This window comes from Ranitomeya imitator, chromosome 8 (assembly GCF_032444005.1).
Source record: "Ranitomeya imitator isolate aRanImi1 chromosome 8, aRanImi1.pri, whole genome shotgun sequence".
Classification (NCBI taxonomy): Eukaryota; Metazoa; Chordata; class Amphibia; order Anura; family Dendrobatidae; genus Ranitomeya; species Ranitomeya imitator.
In genome coordinates this window covers 105,200,371-105,213,232 of record NC_091289.1, presented here as the reverse complement: position 1 = coordinate 105,213,232, position 12,862 = coordinate 105,200,371, and the positions used below count along the sequence as shown (strand labels likewise).

At 51.6% G+C, this 12,862-nt stretch overlaps 1 protein-coding gene across 2 annotated transcripts in view; it reads right to left on the bottom strand.

The window, feature by feature from the left end:
• TPR (translocated promoter region, nuclear basket protein) overlaps nt 1-12,862 on the bottom strand; it is a 196,935-nt gene that overhangs the window by 76,940 nt on the left and 107,133 nt on the right. For both annotated transcript variants that reach the window (XM_069737241.1, XM_069737242.1), the window contains exons 26-27: nt 1,535-1,710; nt 748-895 (exon numbers count right to left, since the gene is read on the bottom strand). In XM_069737241.1, the coding sequence (XP_069593342.1) occupies nt 748-895; nt 1,535-1,710 (324 nt within the window). The remainder of the gene's footprint in view (nt 1-747; nt 896-1,534; nt 1,711-12,862) is intronic.

Here is a 12,862-nt window from a genome sequence, read left to right as displayed (position 1 = left end):
CAAATCTCTACATGTAAAGACTGCCCCCTACATTTTCTGGAATGATTAAATCCTGCGAAAGTTATTTGCAGTGATCAAATATTGTTTAATGCAAACAAGGTCACCTTATGCCCCTTTCACATACCAGTTTTTTTGCAGTCAGTCGCAATCCGTAGAAATTTGAAATAAAAAAAAAAAAGATCCGGCGACTGATACTGCTGGATCCGTCCGGATGAAATCACGTTTTATTTGTCCTTTGCCGGATCCGTCGAATATTGTTTGTCTTGCGGCTGGATACCACGGACAAAGTAACATTTTTTGTATAGGTCGAAAAACGGACAGCGGCGAATTCGTCACCGTCCGTCGTTTGCTAGAATGGAAGCCTATGGCGCCAGATCCGTCAAATGACGGAATCCGACGACGGATTCTGCTTTTTTTTAACTGAGCACGCTCCGATCCAATTAGCCAGATCCGCTAGTCGGATCCGTGCAAAAAACGGATCCTTCGCATCAGTTTTTCACAATCTGCGACAGACCCATCAATCCAACGGACTGATGGCAAAAAACTTATGTGTGAAAAGGGCCTTAGATGAGTTGATTTGCAACATGAAAAAGTCTGATTTTTCTAGCCTGCTATAAGGGTGTATTCATGTGAAGATATTGTCGGACACAGAAATTTGCTGCATGTGTTTTTGGTGGATACTTTCCCATAACATGTTTCATAGAGCAGATAAGACTTCCGATAATGAACATTTTGCACAATCCCAACCTGAACTTTTTCACGTTCTGCATTCAAGCTGTCTTGCAGTTCATTAATTTCTTTTTCCATATGCTCGATCCGCTGTCTGTAGCGCAAACATTCAACCTGTGCAACTTCAAATCTTGTCTCTGCAATTTCTTTCTCCCGTCTCACAAACCTGGAGGTTACAAAGACAAAAATGGTTATCACAAAACCAAAACAACCCTCATTCAGCCACTCCACTCCCTACAACTTTGTAACCATTAGGTCTGCTGTTACTTGTCAATGCAGGAACGTCTCACTTCAATTCTAGCGAATAAAAGACAGCATCCCACTACGACTAATAGAGCATGAAACCGTGAGATGGTTAATACACAGTTTTACATACATGTATGTATCGCTTGCTCACCGAGCCCCACCCCATACAGCCAACCAATTCCAGCCCTGTGCTGATGAGGGCCTAAAGCCCGAAACACGTGTCCACAGGTAGGAATTGGTTGGCTGTGTAAATTTAGAAACTAATCCACAGCATTGCACGCTTGGCGATTCCAAGCGCTGTGGATTAGACAGGGGTGGAAAGAGATGATTTGCATAGCTCCGCCTACTGCAAAGGATTCTGGGTAAACCTGCTATTCTTTGTTAAAAAAAGAAAGAAACCCAAAAACACCAACTGGGTAAAAATTCCAACAGCTAAGACCAGAGATCTGCTAGCATGCTTCAGCTGTTTTTCCTTTCCGGCAGCCACGATTCTTGACACCACAGTGTTCTTCCGATAGGTGGAAATCGAATAGGCGAAGCACAAAATTAATTGATGTACCTGAGAATTTCCATAACTTGCTCCTGTGACTTTCCTTCTTCATTCACCGAGACATTAAGAGCTCCTTCTTGAACAGAGGTCACCATTTTCTTACTAAGGTTCTCTATCTGGTCATGTAATAACCTGTTTTGCTTTTCCAGATCTTCACACCGAGAGAGATTCTTTGACGCCTCATCCTATGGTTACATACATAAGGGATTACTGTAAGAAGTGCTTGTTACATGGAGAGTCAGTGCTATGCAGCTATTAAAAGTGGAATTAAAGCATATACTGCGTTTCTGCTACTCTGAGCTGATTCGTGTAAAGACTTTGCATAACTAAACAATATTTGGGGGCCATCAGCAATCACAGCTATATGGAGATCAGGAGATTACAAGCATATCTTGTCAGTTACAAGCATTGCTCTTCCCAAAGAACTTCCTAATGAGAATATTTTATGTCGTAGAATATTTAGGGCAGTCACTCTGTAAAGAAGTGTTCAATAACAAAAACCTTGAAAAAAAAAAAAAAAAAACCACACACACAAAACAAGCACAACCCCTATCCCAATCACCAAAGTAATAAATAGCCAGAAAAACTCCAGGCTTGGGAAGAGCCAATGAGAGAGTAGGATCAGTGCCCCTAATAGAACCGAGAAAATAATTTTATGGTTCACACATTTTTTGTAAATACTCTTAGGCCACAGCAGCGGGGAATGTTTTCCCAAAAGTGGGAGAAAAAACTAAACCCATTGTGGGACCAGCATAGTGCATTTTGGAGTGCCTTGTGGCCCGGGCTAGCCATAGAGAATGCCATTTTCTGATAGTAACAGAACTTTGTGAAGGTATACATTGAAGTCCATGAAGCAATCTTGCAGTGCAGAGACTGCCCAGGATGCCAATCATGAGTGAGTGGTTGCCCAAAAGGGAGGACCTTAAAATGTTGGAAAAGCAAAATAGGGATTTTTGTCTGTACTCACCGTAAAATCCTTTTCTCAGAGCCACTCATTGGGGGACACAGGACCATGGGTGTTATGCTGCTGTCACTAGGAGGCTGACACTAAGCTGAGACAAAAAAGGTTAGCTCCTCCCCTGCAGTATACACCCTCATGCTGGCTTCCAGAGACCCAGTTCAGGGCAAAAGCAGTAGGAGAATAATAACAAAATAGCAAGTAACAGAGTATAATATGTCCAAAAGAAAAAAACCGTCAAAAACTGAAAAAGGTAACAAGCCGAACAGGCTAACAGGGTGGGTGCTGTGTCCCCCAATGAGTGGCTCGGAGAAAAGGATTTTACAGTGAGTACACAAAAATCCCTATTTCTCCTTCGCCACATTGGGGAACACAGGACCATGGGACGTCCCAAAGCAGTCCCTGGGAGGGAAACAATGCAACCAAATAACTCCGTGTACCATCTGACTACAAATGCGCAACGGCCGCTTGCAGAATACGTCTGCCAAGGGCCGCATCCGCAGAGGCGTGAATGTGGACATTGTAGTGCTTTGTGAAAGTATGCAGGCTGGACCACGTTGCGGTCTTGCAAACCTGCTCCGCTGTTGCCTGGTGCCGGATGGCCCAGGAAGCACCCACTGACCGAGTGGAGTGTGTTCTAATCCCCGCCGGCATAGGTCTGCCCCTGACCCGGTAGGATTCCTGGATAGCAGATCGAATCCATCTGGCTATCGTGGCTTTAGACGCAGCCAAACCCTTTCTGTGGCCCTCCGGGAGAACAAAGAAAATCCGATTTCCTGAAAGGAGCCGTTCTGGAAATGTACCTCCTAAGGGCTTGTACCACGTCCAGGGAGTGAAGGGCTCTTTTGACCCTGTGTTTTGGCTGCGGGCAAAAAGAAGGGAGAATGATGTCCTCATTAAGGTGAAAAGTTGAGACCACCTTAGGAAGAAAGGCCGGAGATGGGCGAAGGACCACCTTGTCCTCGTGGAAGGCAAGAAAAGGAGCCCGACAGGACAAAGCGGCCAATTCTGAAACCCGTCTGATGGACGTCACAGCTACAAGGAAGGCAACCTTCCAGGAGGACAGAAAGCGGAACGTCCTGAAGAGGCTCAAACGGAGGTTCCTGAAGAACCCCCAGGACCAAGTTGAGATCCCAGGTCTCTAACGGCATTCTGTAGGGGGGTACCACATGGGAGACCCCCGAATGAAAGTCTTGACTTGAAGGTTGGCAGCGATCCTACGTTGGAATAACACTGAGATCTGACCTTTGAGGGAACTCAGCGCCAAACCGGAATCCAAACCGGACTGAAGGAAATCCAAAATGCAAGGGATAGAGAAAACGAGCGGAGGATGACCTCGGAGTCTGCACCACGAGAAGAAGGTTTTCCAGGTGCGGTGGTAGATGGAAGCGGAAGATGCCTTGCAAGCGCCTATCATGGTGGGAATGACCTGCTGAGAGAAACCAGCTCGAGTTAGGATCCAGGTTTCAACAGCCACGCCGTTAAACGTAGGGTCCCTGAGCTCTGGTGGCAGATCGGCCCTTGGCGAAGCAGATCTGGGTGGTCTGGTAACCGCCAGGGGACGTCGGCCACGAGCTGAACGAGCTCCGCGTACCAAGCGCGACTAGGCCAATCCGGAGCGACCAGAATGACCGGAACCCCCTCCGTCTTGATTTTCCAGATCACCTTCGGCAGTAAGGGAAGCGGAGGAAACACGTAAGGGAGTTGGAACTGATGCCACGGGGATATCAGCACGTCCACTCCGATAGCCTGGGGATCCCGAGAGCGAGCAATGAAATTGTGAACCTTGGTGTTCAATCTGGACGCCATCAGATCCACGTCCGGGGTCCCCCAGCGAAGGCAGATCTGCCGAAAAACCTCTGGATGGAGTTCCCACTCCCCCGAGGCAAGGCCCTGACGGCTTAGAAAGTCCGCTTCCCAGCTCGGATTGGGTGACCCGCGAGCAGGGAGTGAAAGCGTCTCAGAGCGAGTCTGATCGCACGAATCTCCAGGATGTTTATAGGGAGCCTCAACTCCCGCACTGTGCAACGACCCTGGGCAGAGTGGTGAAGAAACACCGCACCCCAGCCGAGTAGACTGGCGTCGGTAGTTACAACTAACCAGCGGATCGGCAGAAAGGACTTCCTCTGGAGGAGAGATGGACCCAGGGTCCACCATACAAGGGATTGTCTGATCCGCGGAGACAAAGGGCAAGGATGATCGAGGGTTAAGGGACTCCTGTCCCAGTTGTCCAGCAGAGCCTGTTGTAGGGGGCGGAGATGGAGTTGAGCGAAGGGGACCGCTTCTATTGCGGCTACCATCTTGCCCAGGATCTTCATGGCGAACCGAATGGATCGCGGGCGAGGATGGCAGAGCGTCCGGGCTCCTTGCAGAAGCTCTTGGACCGAGGATGCAAGACCAGTCCCCTTGAGGTGTCCAGGATCATTCCCAGGAAGGAGATCCGATGGGCAGGAACGGGGGAGGACTTGTCCAAGTTGATCAGCCAGCCCAGGCGCGAAAGAGAATCCAAGGTAATGCGGACGCTTGCCTCGCAGGCCTGATAAGACGGACCCTTGATGAGGAGGTCGTCTAAGTAAGGTAACACGACCACTCCTCGAGAATGAAGAATGGCCATGACCTTCGTGAATACCCTGGGCGCCGTGGCAAGACCGAAGGGCAAAGCTGTGAATTGGAAATGGTCCTCTAGGATGGCAAAGCGGAGAAACCTTTGATGTGGCGGGAATATTGGAATGTGAAGATAGGCATCCTTGATGCCTATCGATGCCAGGTATTCCCCTCTCTCCATCGAAGAGATGACCGACCGGAGCGATTCCATCCTGAAATGTCGAACTTTTACATACTTGTTCAGGAGCTTCAGGTCCAAAATGGGGCGCAATTTCCCGTCCCTTTTTGGCACGACGAAGAGGTTTGAGTAAAAACCTCTGAACCTCTCGTGTTCCGGAACCGGAACAATGACCCCGCTCTGGCGGAGGGAACGAATGGCGCAAAGAAGGGCGCGAGACTGAGCCCCCAAACTGGGGAGGCGAGAGGGAAAAAACCGAGCTGGAGGGGAGCAGGGAACTCTATTTTGTAGCCAGACGACACCAGATCCCTGACCCATTTGTTGTGGACGACGGAGAGCCAGACTTGCTGAAAAAGAAGTAGACTTTGGTGGTGTCGACTGGAACAGTTCCCGAGTCATTGCGAAGGGAATCTGGCAGGCCTGGACCCTCTGGTTCTGGGTTGCCTGGGCTTTCCTCGCCAGGACTGATTTGGCCTGAAAGAGGGACGAACGTCTCTGTCTGAGCGAGCGGATCGGTCCGATCTGGAACAGGCGGCAGGATTGGATCAGGATGGACTGCTACGAAAGGGCCGAAAACGAAAGTATGGTTGGCGCTGAAAGGCAGCCTTGGGCCTCTGTTGGGGAAGGAACTTGCTCTTTCCCCCTGTAGTGTCAGAAATAAGCTGGTCTAACTTTTCTCCAAAAAGACGCCCGCTCTGAAAAGAAGGGAAATCAGAGACTTTTTAGAGGAGGAATCTGAGCGCCAATCTCTGAGCCAAATGACTCTTCTGATGGTGATGGCGTTTGAGGCCGCCGTTGCTGCACAGTTCGCTGCATCGAGGGATGCGTACATCACGTAATCACCAACCATGGCAATCTGTTTGGCAAGGTCCGCCACCTCAGATGGGAGATCCTGCTCCTGAACCGATTTTGCTAGGGCATCTGCCCAGGAAACCATCGCCTTGGCCACCCAAGCTGCGGCGAAGGAGGGAAATAGGGAAGAACCTGAGGCTTCGTACACTGAGCGAGCTAGGGAATCTAGCTGGCGTTCTGTGGGGTTCTTAATTGAAGCGCCATCTGGAACGGATAAGAGAGTTTTGGAAGCAAGGTGTGAAACCGGAGGATCTACCAAAGGGGACTCCGTCCAGTCTTTAATGAGATCTGCGGAAAAAGGATACTTCGATTCCAGGGCCTTTTTGCCCGTGAAACGCTTATCCGGACGCTCTCTTTGTCGCCTGACTATATCCAGGAAATCTGGGTGAGAGGCGAAAGTCTTATGAGAACGTTTGGCCCTAGTAAAGGAGACTGAGTGGTCCGGAGCCGAGCTAGGGTCATCGTCCACACCTTGAGGACGTGATTGACTGCCTCAATGAGGGAGTCCACTGTAGATTTAAACTCCGGAGCATCCGGGTCTAAGGATACATCAGACTCATATTCAGAGTCGTGAACACTACGAGCCCCTACAGAGGGTGAGCGAGAGGTGGAGCTGCCAGAAGCTGAGTGGCGAGGAGAGTGCTCAGGAGAGGTAGTGCGGATCCGTTTTCTGGATGACCGTGCCTATTTCCGGAGAGAGCGGCCCCTGCTGGCTGACGATTCCCCTGTTATGGAGGGATTTCTTAACCCAAGAAAAGGATTGCCCCGCTCCCCAGGGGGGTTCTGAATGGATTTGACGGCATTGGCTAAAAAAATCCACGGACTGAGACAGAGAGGCGACCCACGCAGGGGGACTAGCTACCCCGGGTTCGGTGGCGGTGGAGGGCTCCTGGGCACTTGGGGCATCGCAGGCTGAGTAGAGGGGAGAAATCTGAGGCCGAGGAAGTGGAGCCTGGCAGGTGGTACACGCAGAGAAAAAGGTAGTATGCACCTTTGAGGACTTTTTAGTCTTTGACTGGGACATGGTGCACCCTAATGTAAGATAGACCAGGGTCTGTATCTAAGGAAGCGAGGGCGGCGCTGCAGGGGAGAACCTGACGTGGTCTCCTTACCCGTGGTCCTGTGTCCCGCAGAGAGAAAGAGGAGAGGCGGCGGTGGAGCTGGAGACAGTCAGCGATCAAAAACGCTGCACGAGAGGGAAGCTGCGGCTGGAGCTGCGGCGTGCAGATGAAAAATCCAAGATGGCCGCTGAGTGAGTGAGGAGATCTCGCAGAGAGCGAGAAGCGCCAGGACCAGGGGGCGGCGCCGAAGGATGACGCGAAACGGGGGGCGGAGCCTATCAGGATGCGGCCTGTGCTAGGCCGAAGTCGGGGACTAAATTTGCGGCTTCGACCCGGCGCGCAGCCGCTGAGCACCGGAGTCTAAGGGGCCCCCCAAAAAACGTGCCGCTAGTAAAACGGGAACCCTCCGGACCGCAGAGCAGCCGACCCCCCCCTCCCTGAGGCACTTACCCAGAAAAGAGGGGGAATGCCGACTCCTGCTGCACATGGGTGAGCTGTGCCCGGGGATCTGAAGACAAGGATGGTGCAGGGATTGGGGAGCCTCCATCCACAATCCCCTGAGAAGGGGGGTGGAGAGGAACCGTCCGCCTCCTTCCATCAACCGCAGAATCAGTGGTGATGCAGTGGGGGCTGCACGGACGCCACAAAGTAAGGTGCCTCTGGACAGCCGAGGGAAAACCTGGTGGGCAGGGCAGATGTCCGGCAATAAAGACCTGGTTGCAGAGGAGGATACGAGGAGGACACTCCATGTGCTCGTCTGTAAGGGGGGTTGGTGAGATTGGTCCCTAGAAAAGGCCCGTCGCCCCCAAAAATCAGCTCAGGCAGTGGCATCCCACGTCGCAGGAGAGGATACGGAGAGGTGAACTCCCGTGCTCGCCTGTTGGTGGTTCGGGGAGATCGGAGCCTTGAAAGGTTCCGTCGCCCCTTCGTCCAGTAAAAAAGAGAAAATTAAATCCAGTGTGCCTCCTACAGACACTAAGCTTGAACTGGGTCTCTGGAAGCCAGCATGAGGGTGTATACTGCAGGGGAGGAGCTAACTTTTTTTGTCTCAGCTTAGTGTCAGCCTCCTAGTGACAGCAGCATAACACCCATGGTCCTGTGTCCCCCAATGTGGCGAAGGAGAAATACTATAACTGTAGGTTAGATCCAATGAAAAATAGGGATATTTGTGTACTCACCGTAAAATCCTTTTCTCCGAGCCACTCACTGGGGACACAGGACCATGGGTGTTATGCTGCTGTCACTAGGAGGCTGACACGAAGTTGAGACAAAAAGTTAGCTCCTCCCCTGCAGTATACACCCTCATGCTGGCTTCCAGAGACCCAGTTCAGTGCAAAAGCAGTAGGAGAATAATAACAATATATAACATAACATTAGAGTATAACATGTCCGAGAAAGTCAAGAACCAAAAGAGTAACGAGCCGTAAGGCTAACAGGGTGGGTGCTGTGTCCCCCAATGAGTGGCTCGGAGAAAAGGATTTTACGGTGAGTACACAAAAATTCCTATTTCTCATTCGCCACATTGGGGGACACAGGACCATGGGACGCCCCAAAGCAGTCCTTGGGTGGGGAACAATACGACCAAATAACTCCGTGTACCATCTAACTATAAATGCACGACGGCCGCCTGCAGAATAAGTCTGCCAAGGGCCACATCCGCGGAAAATTGAGTGTGAACATTGTAGTGCTTTGTGAAAGTATGCAGGATAGACCATGTTGCGGCCTTGCAATCCTGCTCCGCCGTTGCCTGGTGCCGGATGGCCCAGGAAGCACCCATCGACCGAGTAGAGCGTGCCCTAATCCCTGCCGGGATAGGTCTGCCCCTGACCCGATAAGATTCTTGGATAGCTGATCGGATCCATCCGGCTATCGTGGCCTTAGAAGCGGCTGAACCCTTTCTGTGCCCCTCCGGGAGCACAAAGAGGGAGTCCGATTTGCAAAAGGGAAAGTCCTAGAAATGTACCTCCTGAGGACCCGTACCACGTCCAAGGTGTGAAGGGCCTTTTCGACCCTATGTCTCGGCTGTGGGCAGAAGGAGTGAAGAATGATATATTCATTAAGGTGGAAGGATGAAACCACCTTAGGGAGAAAAGGCTGAGATTGGGATAGGACTTCTTTGTCCTGGTGGAAGGAAAGGAAAGGCGCCCGGCAGGATAGTGCAGCCAACTCGGAGACGCGCTTGATAGAGGTTACTGCCACAAGGAAAGCAACCTTCCAGGAAAGGATGGTCAGCGAGACATCCTGCAGAGGTTCAAACAAAGATTCCTGAAGGACGCTCAGGACCAAATTGAGATCCCAGGTCTCTTAACGGAATTCTGTAGGGGGATACCACGTGGGAGACCCCTTGAATAAAGGTCCTGACTTGCAAGTTAGCAGCAATCCTACGATAGAACAACACCGATAACGCTGAGATCTGACCCTTGAGGGAATTAAGCGCCAGGCCAGAATCCAAGCCGAACTGGAGAAATTCCAGAATGGAGGGAATCGAGGGGAGGACGACCGCAGAGCCTGTACCATGAGAAGAAGGCCTTCCAGGTGCGGTGATTGATGCGAGCGGAAGACGCCTTGTGAGCGCTGATCATGGTGGGGATGACCTGCTGGGAGAAACCCGCTTGAGTTAGGATCCAGGTTTCAACAGCCAAGCCGTTAAACGTAGGGCCACTGAGTTCCGGTGGTAGATCGGTCCTTGGCGAAGCAGATCTGGGCGGTCAAGGGGACGTCTGATACGAGGTAAACGAGCTCCGCATACCATGCACGACGTGGCCAATCCGGGGCGATAAGGATCACAGGAACCCCCTCTATCTTGATTTTTCGGATTACTTTCGGCAGCAAAGGAAGTGGAAGAAACGCGTACAGGAATTGGAACCGGTGCCATGGGGATATCAGTGCGTCCACCCCGATGGCCCCGAGAACGTGCTATGAAGTTGGGAACATTGGCGTTAAGTCTGGACGCCATCAGGTCCACGTCCGGAGTTCCCCAGCAAAGGCAGATTTTGTTGAAAAACCTCTGGATGGAGTTCCCACTCCCGCAAGTTGAGACCCTGACGGCTGAGAAAATTCGGCGCCCAGTTCTCGACGCCTGGAATGTGCACTGCAAAAATGGAGGAGTGGTTGGTCTCGGCCCAACGGAGAATGTGGGAGACTTCCTGCATCGCCGCCCTGCTGCGGGTACCCCCCTGATGGTTTATGTACGCCACCGCTGTGACGTTGTCCGATTGAATTCGAATTGGGTGACCCGCGAGCAGGAAGTGAAAATGTCTCAGGGCAGATCTGATCGCTCAGATCTCCAAGATGTTTATGGGAAGTTTCGACTCCCGAATCGTCCAACGCCCCTGGGCAGTGTGGTGGCGAAACACCGCTCCCCCACCGAGAAGACTGGCATCGGTAGTCACCACCAGCCAATGGATCGGGAGAAAAAACCTCCCCTGGTTGAGAGATGATTTCAAAGTCCACCATTTGAGCGCTTGCTTGATCCGCGGGGGCAGAGGACATTGTCGGTCGAGAGTTAAAGGATTCCTGTCCCAATTGTCTAGCAGGGCCTGTTGTAAGGGACAGAGATGCAGTTGAGCGAAGGGAACCGCTTCCATTGCGGCCACCATCTTCCCCAGGATCTTCATGGCAAACCAAATGGACTGCGGACAAGGGCGACAAAAGCGTCCGGGCTCCCTGCTGAAGCGCTTGGGCCTTGGACCGACGAAGTAAAACCAGCCCCTTGGACGTGTCCAGGATCATGCCCGTCGGGCTGGAACGGGGGAGGACTTGTCCAAGTTGATTAACCAGCCCAGGCGCGAAAAAGAATCCAAGGTAATGCGGACACTTGCTTCGCAGGCATGATAAGACGGAACTTTGACCAGGAGGTCGTCTAAGTTTGGCAAGACGACCACTCCTCCGGAGTGAATGGCCACGATAGCCGCCATGACCTTTGTGAATACCCTGGGCGCAGTGGCAAGACCGAAGGGTAAGGCCGTGAATAGAAAATGGTCCTCTTGTATGGCGAAACAGAGGAACCTTTGATGTGGCTGGAAGATTGGGATATTTAGATAAGCATCTTCGATGTCTATTGATGCTAGGAACTCCCCTATCTCCATTGAGGAGATGACCGACCGAAGGGATTCCACCCTGAAGTGCCGTATTTTTACGTACTTGTTTAGGAGCTTCAGGTCCAAAATGGGGCGCACTGCCCTGTCCTTTTTTGGCACGACGAAGAGGTTTGAGTAAAAACCTCTGAATCTCTCGTGCTCCGGAAACGGAACGATGACCCCGTTTTGGCGGAGGGATTCGATGGCGCGGTAAAGTGCGCGAGATTGAGCCCCTGAACTTGGGAGACTAGAGGGAAAAAAAACGTGCTGGAGGGGAGGCGGAGAATTATATTTTGTAACCAGAAGACACCAGGTCTCTGACCCATTCGTCGTGGATGACTGAAAGCCAGACGTGTTGAAAAAGAAGCAGGCGTCCGCCTACTTTGATGGTGTGGACTGGAATTTGTTTAGCGAGATCCTGCCGCCTCAGACGGAAAAGCCTGGTCCTGAATGGATTTTGCAAGAGCATCTGCCCAGAAAACCATTGCTTTGGCGACCCATGCCGCAGCGAAGGAAGGAGATAGGGAGGAACCTGAGGCTTCATACACTGAGCACGCCAGAGAATCTAACTGGCGTTCTGTGGGATTTTTAATTGAAGCCCCATCAGGTACTGATAAAAGCGTTTTGGTAGCCAAAAGCGATACCGGAGGATCTACCAGCGGTGGTTCCGTCCAATCTTTGACCAGATCTGCGGAAAAAGGATAGTTTGATTCCAGGGCCTTTTTACCCGTAAAGCGTTAATCCGGTCGCTCCCTGTGTCGCCGAACTATCTCTAGGAAGTCTTTATGGGAGGAAGTACGAACAGGACCTCCGACTTGCGGAAGGGAGCCGTCCGTGAGACATACCGTCGAAGGGCCCTCACCACGTCGAGAGTGTGCAGAGCTTTCTCAATGCGATGGATTGGAGCCAGACAGAACGAAGGCAGAATAATCTCCTCGTTGAGGTGGAAAGAGGAAACGGCCTTGGGCAGAAAAGAAGGAGAAGTCCTCAAGACTGCCTTGTCCGTGTGAAAAATCAGAAAGGGAGGTCGGCAGGAAAGTGCCGCCAACTCCGAAACACGCCTGATGGATGTAATTGCCACTAGGAAAACTACCTTCCAGGAAAGGAAGGTCAGAGAGACGTCCTGCAGTGGTTCGAAGGGGGGCCTCCTGAAGGGCTCCAAGGACCAAATTAAGATCCCACGGATCCAAAAGGCATCTTGTAGGGAGGCGCCACACGGGAAACTCCCTGAAAGAATGTCTTAACCGGTAATCTATTGGCAATTTTTCGTTGTAACAGGACAGACAATGCGGACACCTGTCCCTTGAGGGAGCTAAGTGCGAGACCCGACTCTAGTCCTGATTGGAGAAATTCCAATATGGAAGGGATGGAAAATGCCAGAGGTGATCGTCCATGTGTGTCGCACCATGCGAAGAAGATTCGCCAGATACGGTGGTAACTGCGCATGGACATGGGTTTCCTAGTCCTGATCATGGTGGAGGACACCTTGGGAGTGAAACCCGCTTGACCTAGAATCCAGGATTCAACGGCCAGGCCATCAAAGACAGGGCTCCTGAGTTTTGGTGGTAAATCGGGCCCTGTGAGAGAAGATCCATGTGATCTGGA